At 41.4% G+C, this 18301-nt stretch overlaps 1 protein-coding gene across 2 annotated transcripts; it reads left to right on the top strand.

Annotated features, from left to right (window-relative positions):
* The first annotated feature begins 3593 nt into the window (after nucleotides 1–3593).
* LOC120544428 (protein phosphatase 1D-like) lies at nucleotides 3594–11353 on the top strand. 2 transcript variants are annotated; one of them, XM_039778157.1, is made up of 7 exons: nucleotides 3594–4277; nucleotides 5880–6108; nucleotides 6307–6431; nucleotides 6559–6740; nucleotides 7426–7689; nucleotides 8893–8980; nucleotides 11154–11353. In XM_039778157.1, exons 1-6 carry the CDS (start codon nucleotides 3755–3757, stop codon nucleotides 8974–8976), a joined length of 1407 nt encoding a protein of 468 aa, XP_039634091.1. In that variant the 5' UTR covers nucleotides 3594–3754; the 3' UTR covers nucleotides 8977–8980; nucleotides 11154–11353. The 2 variants fall into 2 exon arrangements, with proteins under 2 accessions (XP_039634091.1, XP_039634092.1); XM_039778158.1 differs by having other exon boundaries at nucleotides 3595–4277; nucleotides 7426–7656.
* The last annotated feature ends 6948 nt before the right edge of the window (nucleotides 11354–18301 follow it).

Below are 18301 nucleotides of genomic sequence, written 5' to 3'. Positions count from 1 at the left end.
TTTTCTTCTTTTTTTGTGTTTTTTTATGAAATGTGTTGTATTTTTTAAACACTGCAACACAACATGATCCATGTCCTTTTCTTTTAAAATTTCAACTAGACGTAGCTTTACATTCATTCAGCTTGCGCGCGCAGGTACAGTGCATGGCATGCACAATTTAAATTGTATTCATAGAGCAATGGTGTTTAGTGAATGCTTTGTATGACATAGTCAAATTAATTTGATTGATTTGGAGTTAATTTTTACAATCATCAGGCTGAAACACTTCTTGGCTTTCCAAATAATTTGGGGGGAGAATAAGTATCTCAGGTTGTCACCATAGGGTTCATTAGGTCAGACTGTAATGAGTTCCATGCACGTCCCCTGTGAGATGGGATATTTTATCAAACATGTCACATGCACACATGCAAACACCTACCACAAGTTCCTAAAAGACACAAACCCAACCCAGATCTAAGATGAATGCTGCTAGAAGCTTACATTAAAAGCATTTTTGGAAACGGGGTGTAAAATGTTTCATGATACAAGCAAATTAAAAATATATTTATAAGCCACATTCAATAAACTAATATAGAGTAAGAGTAAGAGCAAAGCTGACATGCCGACACACCTCCACAACAGCTGGGGTGTGGTGGAGATTGTTGTCCTGACACTGGCTGTGGAGCAGGATAGGCCTTTCCACAGCAGAGTTTGGACTTGGCATTGCAGAAAAAGAACAGGTGTTACTAATAACCATGCTAATAACACTAACAATGGCCTCATTGTATTCCAGTGCTCCAGTAAGCTGTGACAGTGAGCCAGCATTCACAACAGGGACCCTGAAAACAAAGCAGCTAAATGGAATTCATTCACTAAAGGTCCCATGGCATGAAAATTTCACTTTATGAGTTTTTTTTTAACATTAATATGAGTTCCCCCAGCCTGCCTATGGTCCCACAGTGGCTTGAAATGGCGATAGGTGTAAACCGAGCCCTGGGTATCCTGCTCTGCCTTTGAGAAAATGAAAGCTCAGATGGGCCGATCTGGAATCTCCTCCTTATGAGGTCATAAGGAGCAAGGTTACCTCCCCTTTCTCTTTGCCCGCCCAGAGAATTTGGCCCACCCATGAGAGAGAGACATCATTGTCGGTACACGATCCGTTCTGCCTGCACGATCCGTTCTGCACATGCGCAAGATAATACTGTTTTACCGAGGATACGACCTGCACGATCTGTTCCACGCTAGCCTATGGCTAGCCTCCACTGGGAAGCTAACGTTAGTTTAGCTAACAGCTAATTCGGCTAACCGCTAGCTGACAGCTAGATTCAGTCTAAAATAACGTTAAGTCAACCTTAATGGGAGAAGCAGGCTACAGCTACATTAAGACTTTACAGTAATAACAATAAAGACAAATATTGAGTGATTGTATTTTAAATGAGCACAAGTAAAGTAGAACTGACGTAACAGCTGTTATATATGTTAACGTTTATTTTCAAGTTTTATTTTGAGGGTCTTTTAAAGTTATTACATGCTGTCTCAGCTAGCGGTTAGCCGAATTAGCTGTTAGCTAAACTAACGTTAGCTTGGCTGTCGACCGGAAGCATGGAACAGATCGTGCAGTGTCGTGAATCGTCGTACAACAGCGCATGCGCGAACATTTTGCGCATGTGCAGAACGGATCGCGCATGTGTCGTGCATGTGCAGAACGGATCGCGCATGTGTCGCGCATGTGCAGAACGGATCGTGCAGGCAGAACGGATCGTGTACCGACAATCATGGCTTTCAAACGAGCAAAGTGGGAGTTGGTCAAGGCCACACCCCCACCCTCCACCTTGCCCCCCCCCTCCTCAATAGCTAAAGACACAGAAATGGCACATAGTAAGGAAAACTCATTGTGGTACTGGCTCTAGTGGCTCTAAAATGGTGCGTTCTTTTTGTCTTGTAATCGCGACTAGTAGCTCGAGCGTGACGTCACATCCGTGTCGAAAAACGAATAACCGCGGGTTGTTGCATTCTTTTTGTCACACAATACTACGAGTCGGAGAAAAGATGGATTTTTGTAACATTTTTAGTAACATTTAGGATTCTATTCACCCAGTTATTGACATATTACACACATATATTTCACAGTTTGATACATGAAAATTACGTTTTGATTAATGTTAACGTTAGGCTACTGCTCTGCTTTCTGCTCAAGACTCGGCTTAAAGCCATTGTTGTCATATAGCAACCGAGCGTCTCTAGCCAATTTCAGCTGCACAAGCTACAAAATAACTAATTAGGCGGTATTTAACTCATAAGACTGTAGCGACATGCCTATAGGTAGCAGTATACAGTGCTATGTGTACGACTTCTTCATTTGGTTACAACAAAGACAAAAGTGCTTAAAATTGTAGATAACCACAATGTTTACTACGTGTGATGCACGACGTAGCCATCTTTGAAAGTGAGCTCGGGGTCCTCTGAGTTCAGACGACTTGACGAGTCGTAAATACGACCTCGGGGGCGTTCTTTTTGCAACTTCCGGGTCGTAACTCCGGAAAACAACTCGTAAAACGACTTCGGTGGACAAAAAGAACGCACCATAATTCTGCACCAAGGCTGAAATTCGGGAAAGAGACTTCAGATACAGTATTATGGGACCACTACGGCCTATATAAAAGCATCCAAAAAGCACCATGTCATGGGGCCTTTAATTGAACCAGTTACACCTGTTAGTGCTTTACCTGCTGTGACATGCCAACGTGTCCTCCTGAAGGCCTTTATCCTCACCTTCACCCAAGTTTAGGTGTAAAAACACTTGTGGTGTAAGTTTAAGCCTGAGGCCATTCCAAGTCATGTATGAGCAGGTCACAGCAAGTCCTTTGAGGCAACTCTCCATAAGTAAACTGCAAATCAAAATGCAAGTTTTTTTAAGTGCATAACTATATGTTGACAATTAAAAGTCCACAGCTTTTGAATATGTTCAAATTAGCCAAAATGTTTTTTAAATAACGTTAAGGCAATATTTGCTAAAGAAAGAAACACGTGTACTTTTCTATCAAGCATGCCGTTGCACTATGTCTGAGTAACTTAACGTTAGGTTTGACATTAGCTTAGTTTTGAATTATTAGCTTAATTTAGGGTTATACAATTAATTTAATGGCCATTTCCCAAACATTTAAAAGCTGCATGCAAGCTGTACTATTGCGTCTATAAATATTTGTGGAGGATAGACTCATTTTGCTGTCACAACCATACAGTCTATTGCCACAACAGAAAAAAAAAAAGTTTAAATATTGTTTGCTTACTTTGGCTGTCCTTCTGCCATACTGGGGGAGGGGGGGGGGATTTTTGGGCTAAATTTCTCATTTTTTAAACGTATTTTAGAAAGTTCTCTTGAGTTACCATACTGCGATAGCACAGCAGCTGGGATTCGTCTATGACAAATTGAGGATGATATCACCAAGTGAGTCATGAAAAGGGTCATATTCACAACAATTTGCAGTTGTTACTGGTCTGTAATGTGATCGCTACATGTAATTCCAATTTCTCCGAGCGACAGTAAAGGCAGCACAATCATGCGTGTCATGCGTAGTTGCAAAGTCGATAGGTGGGAAAAACAGGACGTCATTACGTACAGCTGGACGTCTCGGAGAAGATAAACAAAAAGGAAGGAAGCCTTCGGCCATACGTTCGCGGCAAAATCGGTTCGAAAATTTAGCTTGCAAGCTACGGTTAACAACTACATGTGCCCTTATATTGCTTAGATAGTTACCATTTGGCGTTAACAATCATGGACGAGGGGATAATATTTCGTATGAGTGCATATTCCGAGCAAGGTGGGAGGAAATACATGGAGGATGTTGTCGATATAAGAATCGAGTACGAGCCGACGCAGTCGCCGTCGCCAGGCGAAGATTATCCAAAGTCGCAGGGACATGGAGGACAGGGGAAAGCGGAGAGCGAACCTACAAAACAGACTGAAAATGAGACACATGATCAGAACGTAGCTGCCGAATCTGCCCCAGTTTCTGCAGTGTGGGTAGAGAGTCTATCAAATGAGGACAGTGGCAACAACAGTGCACCGGTATCAGAGGAAAAAGTCGCAGGGCAAGCAGTCGACACTCGGAGGTCTGTGGCGTTTTTCGCTGTTTTTGATGGCCACGGGGGTCGAGAAGCAGCACATTTCGCAAGAGAGAATCTGTGGGAGTTATTGAAAAGACAGCGGGGGTTTTGGTCGAAGGATCACAGTGAAGTGTGTGCCGCTCTAAAGAAAGGGTTCATCGCCTGTCACCATGCAATGTGGAAAGAGCTACGTAAGTCATCAAAGTTAACGTTAGCCTGCTTGTATGTTCCCCCTCATATTGATTGCTGCCTATTGTTCATAATCGTTGCGATCATCTCGCGGTGTCCTACTCAGCTGGTGTGGGGATGTCCATTCCTCTGCCAAATGAGCCATTCTATTACAAATGAACACAATGAGCCGTCACCTGACCATAACACAGCTTTCAGAGTTGACATAACCCCTACTGGGATGTTTTCATCACAACACTAGCTACACAGATAGAAGTGGATCAAGGGTTGAAAGGGAAAAATAAACGTTTTGCTAACTTGCATTCGTAAATAACTTAATTTAGCTGTGCAGTCCTAGTATGTGCATTATAAAATCCTATTATTTCTGTAAATGTGGGGGTAATATCAGTTTCCGATGTTAGTTTTTGATTTTGGTGATGACCTTGCACTTGTGTTCCCACACTGCTGTTATTGAAAATGTGAATTTTGTTCATCCTTCTCTTAATATGACCTAAACACAGTGTATTTTCCTCTCATGTGAAATACTGTACACATCTTTCTGCAGAAAGGGTTTGTAGAAAGTGGCGCTGGATCAGGACATGTCTATAAAGGAACCTAGCTAGAAGAAGCAGGACTTCTTGTAAAAAGTCTTCTGGAGTAACAACAGTAAAACTAACTGGAGACATGATGCCCAGATCACATCATTTCACTATGAAGAAAAGAGACAAGTAAAGCAAACGGTGATGTCCACAGCCACACAGCAGCACATCAATGAAACAAACAAACAAACAATGATATTAATGATCCAATATTAAAGTGAAAATGGACAAAACCGAAATGCCCAAAGAGAAGCTTTGGCAGCTTGTTGGAAGATCACCGGTGACACTGATCCTGACACAAGTATAGAGGAACTGTGTGCTGTAATGAGGGAACTGTTGGGGTGTAATTTGGGAGAAAATTGGGGCGTTTCAGTCTGGTTAGTAGAATGTAATACTAGTTAAGCCTCAGCTGAAGACTGCCCTACAACGATACATTTCTATGGCAACATGGGTCAAACCTATTTAATCCTGCTTTATGAAACATGAAACTAAATTTCTCCCAAAAAAAAGTCAAATGTACTCAAATAAGCCTGGATTATGTGGTCGTCATGCTTTTATGAAACCGCTCTCTGACCGGTGGCTATCGGAATCTATTTTCATCAGTAGTGCTATGTGACCGTGATATTTTTGCAGATTTGCAGAGTTTTCATAAAATGAAGCTCCTTCTTTTAATTCCTCCTATGTTTGAGGCTAAACCTTTTACATGTATTGAACTCCTGTTTATGCAGAAAGAAGCTGTGTGCTATCATATCTTGTGGTAGATGGGTTTTAAAGACGAGGAAATGCCTTGTAAAAAATAAAAAAATAAAACTACTCCTGTAGTATTTTTATAGCCTGCATGTTGCGGTTTCAGTATCAAGTGATGAATCATAGCTAGTTTTTCATAATGGACAATGTATCAACACTTTGGCATTGTGTTACTGCCCTTACTGATACTACCTACAGTGTTTCCCTCACAAACTTTTACCATAATGATCAGTGAGTAACAATCATTTTTCCTTTTTATCGATCTTTTGCCCTTAACAGCGGAGTGGCCAAAGACTGTTACTGGCCTGCCCAGCACATCAGGCACCACAGCCAGCGTGATTGTGATCCGCGGAGTTCACATGTACGTGGCCCATGTAGGGGATTCGGCAGTAGTGGTTGGAGTGCAAGAAAATGACTCTGATATCAGGCTCCAGGCACTTGAAATAACACAAGACCATAAACCTGAACTTCCTAAAGAAAAACAAAGGATTGAACGGCTGGGTGGCAGGTGAGTTGGTGAACAGGACATATTTTTCAAGATTGAGTTTTATTATAAGGTCAGGGGCTATGTCAAACAGCCAAAGCACATCACACGGAGGGGCAGATAGTTTCTTGCACTTGTCCCTTTCATCGTCGCTGTATTTCCTGTCGAACTTGAAAACTAGCCTTTGTGTTGACTTACGCTGTGTTATTCTTGTGACTGTAGTGTAATGAAGAAATCTGGGGTGAACCGTGTTGTGTGGAAGAGACCCAGGCTGACCCATAACGGCCCTGTGAGGAGGAGTACAGTCATTGACCAGATCCCCTTCCTTGCTGTGGCCCGGTCCCTCGGTAAAGAGAACGCTCTTGTTTGTCAGGATTAGTGTCCGTACAGTTATATTGGGCGTTTTGTAATGAATCATTTTTCTTTAGTTATTGCTCCAAAAGTGATAATATATATTTCCGTATCTGTTGAAAGGGGATCTGTGGAGCTACGATTTCTACAGCGGGGAGTTTGTGGTTTCCCCAGAGCCCGACACCACCGTGATGACGCTTGACCCCAAGCGGCATCGCTACATCATCCTCGGCAGTGACGGACTGTGGAATATGATGCCACCCAGTAATGCGGTCAATATGTGTTCTAGCCACGACAAAATGGTGGTACGTACTGTAATTGTACGAGAAATCAGTCCTTCCAGAAAAATGCGTTTGAAAAATTAGTTTTTTGTGTGATTGTTGCGGGCAAAAGTCCTTGATTATGTGGCACGTTTTCTTAAAAAATGCGATGGAATATGCGTGATATTTATGCAATTTTATGCAATGAAATTGCGGGAACTTGCAAAAACTGCGGTTTGATGAAAAAGAGAAAAAAAAGTGATTCCCCCAACACCCTGCTTTTCGATGCTGTTCATGTCGCGTAATTACGTCACTTCATAACGTTCCCATGGCAACAGGGGAAAATGTCTGCTCTTTCTGCTAAGATATATGTGACTTTTTTGCAATGGAAATGCGGGGATTATGAAATCATGCAAGCCCCGCATATTTTGCGCAGAAATCCGCAATTTATGCGGCGAAAGTGCGCCGTATTTGAAAAAATGTAGCCCCCGCATAAATATGCAGACTTTGGCTGATTATGCATTGAATTAATGCGATCGCATAATCCCGTTTTTCTGGAGGGACTGAGAAATAACACCGCAGCAGCTTATTATGAGAAGTGGTTCACAATTAATCCCATTTAATAGTATTGTTGGAGCCTGGAAGCTTTAGAATTTACCATATTTTATGAAATCATTCATTTTCATTTTCTTTCTCCTTCTACTGCCTCCTTTTTTTTTTTTGCTTCCAGGGACCAAAGGGAATGTCTTGCGCCTGCCGGCTGGGATGCACGGCCTTACTGTTTTGGAAAGAACGCATGCTCCGTGCAGACAACACAACAGTTATTGTCCTGGCCCTACAGGTGCGCGGGGACCCACCCATCCCTATGCATCAAGATGAGATCGTTGTTGACATGTCTACAGGAATGGACCATCTTCCATTCCCAGGAACTACTTATAACACAATGTGTCGGGTCCAACCGGTGAGTGCCAGAGCATCGTTGGATCCTCCATATGTAAGGTTTCATTAGGATGAACCATATAAATCATCCAGCAGTTTGGATATTTTCTGTCGGTCGTTTGCTGGAGAAAGTACCTCAGGACCACTCTGACAGTGGAAAAATATGCTGAATTATATTTGTGTGTTGTTTGCTATTCACTGTATCGTGCTTTATGTATTCCAGTCCATTTTTTTATTGTCATTTTGTACTAATACTTTCTCCTGTTAACGGAGAATTCCGGTCGATTTGAACACGTAGCTCTGTTGTTTGTGGTCACAGAGTGCTGTCAGTAGCAAGAAAAATGAAAATAATCTGTGTTGCCTACACCGAGTTATGCTCCTGCTACAGTTCGCACCCAGGCAGCTGAAACTGGGCAGGTTTTAAAACGTGCTTTTGGCCTCTTAACATGTTGGAGATGTCATTACAAGTGCCTAGCCATGTGATTTGATTCCTTCCGAGTGAACACAGTGAATATGACTGCAGCAGATGTGAAAGAAATGTATAAAAGTTGTGCTAATTCAGCCAGTGCACACACCTTTGTTTAGTTCTGTTGAAGTCCACCCAAGTCAATTGTCAAGCTCTTCCAATCCAATATTCCAAAACCTATTTTTTCCTCCAAAAAAACGATGATCACGAATCTCACGACTGCTCATGGGTAACTACGCAACAGTTGGAGACTGTCAGCTGACAGACGAAGACGGAGCTTTGGGATAACGACGAGATTGGGTCAGTGACATAACCACGGCAATTCGTGACCATCGTTTTTTGGTGGAAAACGTTTTGGAATATTGGATTGTATGAGTTCGACAATCGACTTGTGTGGACTTCACCGGAACTAAACAGAGTTGTCTACTGCAGTCATATTCACTGTGTTCACTCGGAAGGAATCAGTTCACATGGCTAGGCACTTGTAATGACATCTCCAACTTGAGGCCAAAAGCATGTTTAAAACCTGCCCCGTTTCAGCCGCCTGGGTGCGAACTGTAGCAGGAGCATAACTCGGTGTAGGCAACACCGATTATTTTCGGTTTTCTCGCTACTGACAGCACTCCGTGACCACAAACAACAGAGCTACGTGTTCAAATCGACCGGAATTGGCCTTTTTTAAAATATTAAAGTTTGTAGTCGCTGATGGCTGTTGATGTAAGGTCATACCGGCAGTTTCTATCATTGGACCATTGGTTTCAACAAATCAATCTTTGTTTTCGGGGCCAACAGGAGGAGCCTGATGATGACATGTTTTTTGAAGAAGATGGGATATATGGAGAAGACCATGAGGGATGGCCATGCCTGGAGTGGTAGTGAGGTGACTGTTATAAAAATGTATCAACGTCTAATTATATGATCTATTAGCAGAACAGCTTTGTTGAACCTGGTGGCTAAAATTCAGCTATTTGGATATAAAAATGACAAACCTCGCTTACAGCTGGTTGGTCCTCTGTGCTGCTGAGAATTGATAAGCTACAGCTGTATTGGTATTGCTGTAGAGAGCTGTAGATAATTTATTTCTTTGAATGTGCTGCCCAGTATTAACCAAGTCCATTCATGAAAGTGAGATAACCAATTAAAAATCATGAAATGGCATTGTTAATTAAAGATGGTTAATTTCCATCACCAGTGCCACCTTAAACCTTCTTCCCACTTTAGCCAGTAGAGGGAGACTGTGGAATTGAAACGGCTTATTAAAATATATTGTCAACATTTTGAAGAGACAGTTCCAAGTGCCAACACTGAAGCTACGTTCAGACTGCAGGCAAAAGTGGCCCAAATATGATTTTTTTTTTTGTTGTTTTTAGACTTCTTCAGAAGAAGTGTGAACACTCAAATCTGCCCAGATCAGATTTCTTTATTTTTTATTTTTTTATTCAATGCGGCCGCAGTGTAAACAAGTCAACCAAGGTGGATTTGATGCGACTTCTACCTCAATGCCCCTTGCTGCGCCCTCTCTCCCCGCGGGGAGGGGTGGGGCCCCCTGCTCCCGGTGCGGCTGTCAACCGCGGCGGACTGTCCTCAGTGCGCCCCAACCGCGTTGCGTCGCCAGGGCGGGGATCGGCTCACGTAAAAGGCGGCAGGGGTCTGCGGCCACCCGACCCGTCTTGAAACACGGACCAAGACTCTAAAGGCCATTTTATAGTTGTGCGTAAAATCGACGGCGTACCCCCGCAGACCCCTCTGCGTCTACCCCGGACCCTACGCCGTAGCCTGACGCGCACCTCTCGAAAAATGTAACTACACTTCGGCAGGCGCACGCCGTTCGGCCGCGGACTTGGTAGTGTTGCATTCCACCTCATTTCCTGGTTCTCCTTCTCCATAACTTTTCCTGCTCCAGATTTCCCACCTTGGTCAGAAAGAACAGGGGAGACACTTTGTTTCTCTCACTAGGACTCTAGAGTCGCTACTCGCTCCGAAGCTAATCGCCGTCACTCTCTCACTTCTCCCTCGCTCTATCACCACTCCCCACACACACACACACACACACACACACACACACCTTCTTCTCCTCCTCAGCACCTGCTCATTAATGTTACGGCTGGCATTAAACAAACATTTTGAAATAAAAGCGAAAATGCTTACTTCCTCCATAACCTCCCTAACTTTAGTGCAACAGCGTGCTGCGTCTGATTGTGTCATTGTTATTGTTCTTTTGCGCATGCGGGTCAGTTCAAAACCGCAAACAGTTCACACTGGAATCTGAGCTAGGGCCACATTTTAAAAGGTAATGTGAACAGCCCAAAAAAAAAATCGGATCTGAGCAAAAAATCCAAATTAGGCATTAAGACTTGCGGTGTGAACGTAGCTATATTACAGTATACTGGATATCACACCCTTTATAGTTTATTGTATTCCATTTGAATATGTACCAAGTGAGAAGACAGTAACATTGTTGACGGTTTGCTTTTTATAAATTACTATGGTATTCGATCAACAAATGTCATATTTATCTCTATTAATTCTGTCCCATCATCCAGTTTGGATAAAATACAGTATGTAAAGACCAGATCTGTACTTTACATAACCCTTTAAAGATGAGAGGGATTTTCTTTGGGAGGAGGAGATGGTCATTTGATTGTTCTTATTTAGCCTTAATATTTTTGAACAGACCACTATATATACATATTTTCAAAGTGAATAGCTACAAGATGGAGAGCACTTGGAATGCTTCTACCTCCCATATTACCCAGCTTCAGCGTTTTTAATTGAGTCACTGATCTTTTTTCACTGCCTAGATTCTCTCCAATCTTCTCAGAACCATTTGAACACATCTTACCTCAATATTGTTTGTCAAACTATAGTTTATTTCCATGATTTTAGTCTTTGTCCATTTGTAACAGCTTTCATCTGTGTCTCATTTATTAATTTTAGATTGATCAATAGCAAGTTGTTTCAGAGCTTTTGACAGACCTAATTTGAATTAATTTAAATGTATAAATACATGTATATTATAATTATTTGCATTTTTTTTTTTTTTTTTATGTCAGCGGATTGATGCAGCAAATGCTTCCACAGCTGCGGAGCAGGCATTTGGGCTGTATGAAGCAGCTTTCTGTGCCACAGCACAGCTCTTACCTGATGTTGACTCTGTGAGGGCCACACTGCCCCCCCACCCCCTCAGAGGGTTCCGTGAATGTTATCGAAAAGCATGACTCTACAACCCAAATGGACTGTGCAACTCCTCCGTGTTACAGTTCGCCGTTCTCCGCCACGTCACCCCTCCCCTGAACTAAGAGGCCCTCCCTGTCTGCTTGGCCAGTCTTCCAACAAAAGTTTCCCCCAGAAGACACCTCACAGCAACGTACAAATTGAAGAATCCCGTCAAACTCGCGCTCCAAACAGAGAAGCTCCCCTGAAGAAAGCGGTATCCTACCACAGCACCACAACGCTGCCTTGTGCGTGTGTTGAATCTTGTTTCATAGGAACAGTGTTTTTGCCCTGAGGATAGAAAGATAAGCTGCATCGTGTCAACTTTGCTCATGTATCAGGTGGTGCCACAGGCCTAGTCCTGGATGTATACTTTTTTTTATACAAAGTCTTTTTGGTTTTTTGTAAATATGAAAATTGAGATTGTAAATGTGTTGCTGTTTTAACCTTTTCTTCTTGCTCTCCTGCCCCCTCTTTAAAATTGAGTGTTCACAGAAATTTTTTAGATCCATTCAATCTACACAATCTATTTTCATACTTCTAAGTATGTTTAGTATATCCGAAAGACATATTTTAAAGAAGATGGATCACTACAATCTATGATAACATCAGCTCACCAAAATTGTGACACAAGCGATCTTCCAGTTCAGATTTGTATTTGTTTTTACTTGTTGGATGCTATAACATGCCAGTCTTTCCATCGTTGGGGTCAATACCTCAGACCAATTGTTTGGGATCTTTCCTCTTTGATCAAATGTGCTACTCTGCCACTGTTAGGGGTTTCTTTTATTGTTTAATCGGGTGCAATCAAAGTACCTGGTAGTGGTAATACTGTAGCATGCAAAATAATGGAAAATTGTGCAAGCAATGGTCTGAGGTAATTATGTAGGTACTGATTTTTTTTAAACTTATATTATTAGTTTTGTGTCTTTACCAGTGGCTAATTATGTACTGTTATGATCACAATTGCTGCTCAGCTAATTGTTGTATCTTATGCATAGTGTGTGAGGAGGTGTTAAAGGGTCAGTTCACCCAAAGCAGGAATAAAAAAAAAAAAAGAAAAGAAAACCTGAAATATATTCTCTTACTTTTCCTACCGATGTACATGTGTGGTTTTAGTGAATTGACCCTTTTGCCCATTTCTTTGCTGGAGGGTTGATCCATTCCAAGCGTCATTGATGATGTGGCCAATGGGTATTTGTACTGTATTGGGTGCTGATGTAAAAGCCAAGATCAATACCTGTGCCTCACTGGAAGGTGGTTAGGAGTTTACTTTGCCCTTGACTTTTGTTTGGGGTAAGTATCCGCTATTAGGCACTAACACCATGTCAGTAGGCCTTCATATTTGTTTTCATATATGGTATCCTTGTGTGTGGTTTGGTCCCATAACTTGTGTTTTAATCTGCACATAAAATACCATATGGTACGAATGCAGGAAGGTCCCGTTTCATGGTGTATATAATAAACTTGTGTTAACATGTCAGCTCAGTTACTGTTTAAGCTGATTTGTTTGCCTTCCTTCTCCATAAAAGTGTCATGGTTGCCTTAGCACAAATGAGTCAGAGGTGCTTTTCACAGGTTTTCATATTTAGGACTCAAACAGGTGAGAATCTCTAGAATATATCAATGTAAGTATGGCTGTGGCCCAGCTTCAACCATGTATCATGCACTTTTCACTTCCACACCACTGTCATTTTACCATCTACATTACAGCATCCTAAACCTGGTTAATGTTTTTCAGTTATATTACAGGGCAGTTTTTTGGGTTTTGTACAGTACGTCAATATGCAATAGAAGTTTGTACAGTACATTATTATGCAAAGTTGTTTATTTCAGGAGTCTGGCATGCTCAGATCTACTGTGTATGTTGTGAAGTGTCCAGAGGTAATAGATGTTAATGGGCATGTGGTTTGTTTTTGACGACACTTGGGTCTGGATTCATATTTACTGCAACCGGTTTTCAGGACTAACTGTGTAAGCTACATGTGTTGAAAGTGACTGGATATACAGTGTCTGTGTGTTGTAATAAAGTTCTCATTTTCCAAACGGTGCTGTTATGTTTGTTGCAGTGTCTATGTTGTTCAAAGGACAGTATCTAGTCCAGTGTGGAACTGTTATCATGGCCACTATTCATCTTTCCAACGGTGAAATATCCGTTTAAAATCCGTTGAAATATATATAGGTAATATTTAGGCTCATGTTTTTACAGGGTGCACTGTTGTTATGTTCCAGTAGATGGTGGTAATGTAAAGGGATTAAACAGTTGAGTCCCTACAGTAACTAGTCTCTCCAATATCTTTTTACACCCAGTGTGTTGTTGATCAGAAAACCTGATGTCTAAACTTTAAATTCCACATGTCTGTGTCAGTAACACTGTACATAGTACATAACATCTTCGCTTTTTTTTAATATATATATAAAATGTGTTTGAAAATGGCCGAATATTTAGGTGGGGACAACTTTAAAAAGTTTGAGTCAATATAGCTTATTTCATGAAAGAAATTTGGATTTTGGTTGTAATTTATTTTGAACATGCTCAGAAAATGGAAAGTTAACTGCTACAGTTATTTGACAACTGAGCAAACTCCATCTGCTGAAGCGATAAGGTCAAAAGCTCCAGAACTGAGTTGAGTTTGCGAATGTTTTGCACTTCCTGTATTTCGTTTACCCTTTTTAAAGAAGACATACAGCCAAATATTAAATAGTTGCTGGCATAAATGACAACTATTATTGGGTCACTAGACTATTTAAGTATAGCCACTTAAATAGGAAAAAAGACTACACATTATATGTGATTTATGCTGAATACCCAGTATCAATTGCAATTTTGGCAACAAATATTGATTTTATCGGTTTTCCACCTTTCTACAAGTGCATAAGGAGCTCCTGGGACACTTCAATGTCCGTTGTAATCATTTCAAGCTTTACTCTCTCCAAAGAGAAATGTTTTGTCATTGGATATTATACTGTAGGTAAGAAATGAGGCCAATGGTAATAAGATTGTACCTCGGCCTTTCCATCCCTACAGTAAGGTGGGCTTGAAAACGTGACTCACATAAAAGGTAGATTAAAAACATCCCATGTCATTTTGTTCTTGTGAGGTCATGTCCCTGTGACATATACTGTATTTTAGGAACATATTTCTTGTTCTTACCCAGGGTCTGTTTCTGAGACGTTACATACATCAGATCCATGATAGCAGTGTCTTGATTTTAATATTTAATTGACTGTCAGCCTAGCATCTGTTGACCTGCCTAACATGCAACATTCCCCTCTTACTGCAGACAGTTTGTCACTGTACATCAGCCAGTGAAGCGTATCATTGTCCACCACCTTTCCCTCTACTCCCCCTCCTCGTATTTCCTACAAATAAGCATCATCACAGCAAACTAGGAGGGACACAGTGCAAATACAATTCTGACACCCCATTCCTTACATTGTCAACAGTGGAACACTTGTCTTTACCCCATATTCACAAAAGTATTGTGGATTCAATGGGAAGATAGTTGAATGTGACAGACTCCTGATCAGAACACAGGTTAGTGGGTCTAACCTTTTTTTCCCCCCACCACTGAATACCCAATGGTTTCAGCTCATTGAAGACCACATTTACTTGACACTGATAAAGATTCCTTTATTTGCAATAAGAGCAGCCCAGATTATTATGGCATGGATTCTGTGAACACTACTCCAGCATAGTATAACAGAAAGAGGTTTCAAGTTTAGTAATGCTGTTTAAGCCAATTTCCTACCCTATATGTTATGTAACTTAAAGTTTTTGCCTCTCCTTATGTGGAAAGTGACAATTAGTCATCCTTAATAAATTTGTGTTATGGTTTCAGAATGATGACGATAGTTCAAAAATCATGTTCTTGTTCATCTTGTTCTCTACTTAGATATAAAATAGGCAGGATATTTACCTGTGGAAAGGGGATGGGTGGGGGGGAGGGGGAATCAGATCTCATGCTGGAGCATGCCCCTGGACCCCCCTAGGTTTGGGCTAATCCTAAATGTTTACATGTCAATGTCTGGCTCTGCCCTTTAATTACTCACTTTATGTTGTCTTACCCTTCAATTTGTAAATCACTCACTCACTCACTTGTTCTGACTGCTACCCTCACACTTTCTTCTGTCTGTATAACCCAAACAACAGAAATGTATTATATAACTTCATACCTTGCGTCCCATGAAATGTTGATCATTAAATTACACCTTAACACACTTCGTAGCAGTGAGAGCTGTGAGAGTGTCACAGGCTTTGGTGGAGCCTGCCTTTCCATGTCTCCTGTCTATCAGTAGTGTTTCGGCAGGCCTTTAATGGCTCGCCCTCTGCCACTCATGGGAGGCTCTAGAGTAAGTGCTATGAGGAGAAAGACGTCTCCGGATGATGGGAGGTGACGTGCCCTCCTTTTCTTCCCTCGCTCTGACTCAAAGAAGGCATGCAGGATCGGGATCAAATACTGTTTTCATCATAAAAAATGATTCCATGTATTTGTACTCTTGTAAAACATTGGACTCTTCTTGGACTTTTCCAGACTAAAAATCAATAATGAAAGGATTTTCATTATTATTTTATCTATGTGACAAGTGTCCTGTTGTAATTGAACACAGCCTTTCTGGTCCTGTGTGGCACTGTGTGTGGTTTCCAGGCATCTTGTGATGTATCAGAATGTTTCTAGTTATGCTCATTAGCTGATCTTGACGATGGTTGCTGAATAGGGGGACTTGTTGCCACACAGAGGCTTCCCTTTGTGGTAGGTCATGAGGTCTGGCTCCACATTGACGCCTCCAAACTGGATGGTCTGTGTTGTTGACCAGGATCACATGGACCTTGCCGATAGCACTTTAGACAAGAGTCACTCATTTAGACAGATTGCACCTTCACTCCTAATACAGTCATCACCCTCCCTTTCCGCTTCATGGCTTGTTCACGGTCCAGCGCCTCCCTCCACAACCTCTTTCTCACCCTCGGATATCTCAGTCCACTCACTTATTCACTCTCTTCACTCTCATAGACAAAAACTCACATGGACACCCAATCGCCTGCAGCTCAAAGTCACTCTTTTCTGCCCATTGCAGCACATGTGCACAGAGCAAACGCAATCTGAGAAAGTGTCACGGACTGAACTTAATGTCCACCTTATGTCCAACAAAAAGGACCTCAACGGTTCTTTTCATGTTATTTCTTTATGTTACATGGTCATTTTTAATATTGGTTGTATTTGTTGTATTTCATTTCCTCCAGCAAGTTAGACCTCGAGTCATGTTGAACTATACTGGGAATTAGTACACAATGTCACCAAACTCTAAAACCATGATTATGATGTAAATTGTCCCGCCCTAACAGGTAAAACAAGGCAAACAGGAGAGCTGTCAATCAAGCCCCCAGTGTTGACAAGAGTTCTAATTAGGCAACATGAGTGCAAACACTTGTGAAAGACTCCAAAACAAACACAACCCTGATATATGACAAGTTGTTCTGGCTAACAATGATAAGTTAATTGCACTGGTGCTCTGGAGGTGATTATTCCCACTGAGCCACTCCACTGGCTGGGAATCAATCTTGTTAAACATGCCAATGGGTCCTGCTGTACAGTGTGGTGTAAAGTAGATGTATATACAGTATGTGCAATTTTTACTCAATTGGTTAAAACTCCAGTCACTATTAACCTACAGTAGACTCGCATTGCCAGACCTTCCTCCACAGCGCTGCGGAGGAGGGTCTGGTAATGTGCATTCCGGAATGGAAGAAAAACGTGCTCGGGTTTATTGTTATTTCTTTAAACCAATCACAATCGTCATGGTCAGCACTAAGCGCCGGTCGGAGCCTCTGTGCCACTGTAAAATAGCCTCGGGAAGGAACTTGTTTTGGTGGAACGTGTACGTTCAAAAGTTGTTTCAGTCGTGTGACAGAAAACTCAGATTGGACAGATAGTCTAGCTAGCTGTCTGGATTTACCCTGCAGAGATCTGAGCAGCAGGTAACCATAGTCCGCATAAATCCACCGGAGTTTAAAATGCCAACACAATGAAAGCAAAATACAGATTGCTTCAAGTACCTTATTCACAATCCTCAGGCTCTCTAGGCACACTTCAACTTCCCAGGAACGAGTCAACTGTTTGTCTGCTGAGTACTAAATCCATTTTGGCTCAGGGGCCACAGTAACACAACTAGTGCCCCCCTCACATTATGGCCAGATGGGCTTTGGCTAAACTGAAGGTGAATAGTTGGTGCTGAGTACTGAATGACAACAATTGTGTGTGAAACGGTCCATTTTAAATATGAAATGTTACATCAAATGTTACATCAAATAAGTTCAATTTACTACATTTCACAGTAATGACTTGATCTATTCAAAGTAACCTGCCACTCTGGACTTTTTCACACTGGATGTTTTGACTTCTTAAACACAGGTGGTGTAAATAATAAGCATATATATATACATATATATATATATATATATATATATATATATATATATATATATATATATCAACATTGGCTGCAGTCCATTTCCCCTGCTGCGGCGAGACAGGATGACAGAAACATCTACGGTGTTCTTTGAGTCTACAATTTTAGACAATTGCTGTGACAATGAGCGTTTCGTAATAGAGCGAGAGATGTGAACCACAATTGTATGTTCTCATTTTGGAGCTGTGATTTAGAGGTTTGTTGAGGTGAAGATTCTTAGCTGTCTTTTAAGTCTGGTCTGGGGCTGTCTGCCTGAAAAAAAAAGTATCTTATTTTACCTCACACATAAGGGGGCAGGTTTGGCATGTCTAGGTGTCAGGACGGTGTTAGTAATGTACCAGTGTCTGAAAGAAAATCATACAAAAGGTTAGCATTTACTTTCTTTACTCATTTACTTACTTTCTTAAGCAAAAGTTGCTTACGCATTTTGGGGCAAATGCATTCAAATGTTTGAAAAACTCTGGCCTAAGCTTCGAGTAGGGCACAGTTATCAGCTGTCAAACCTAAGGAGATTTCA

Source organism: Perca fluviatilis, chromosome 16 (genome assembly GCF_010015445.1).
Source record: "Perca fluviatilis chromosome 16, GENO_Pfluv_1.0, whole genome shotgun sequence".
NCBI classification, from domain to species: Eukaryota; Metazoa; Chordata; class Actinopteri; order Perciformes; family Percidae; genus Perca; species Perca fluviatilis.
Note: the sequence above shows the minus strand (reverse complement) of the source record. Positions and strands in the feature narration are given on the sequence as shown.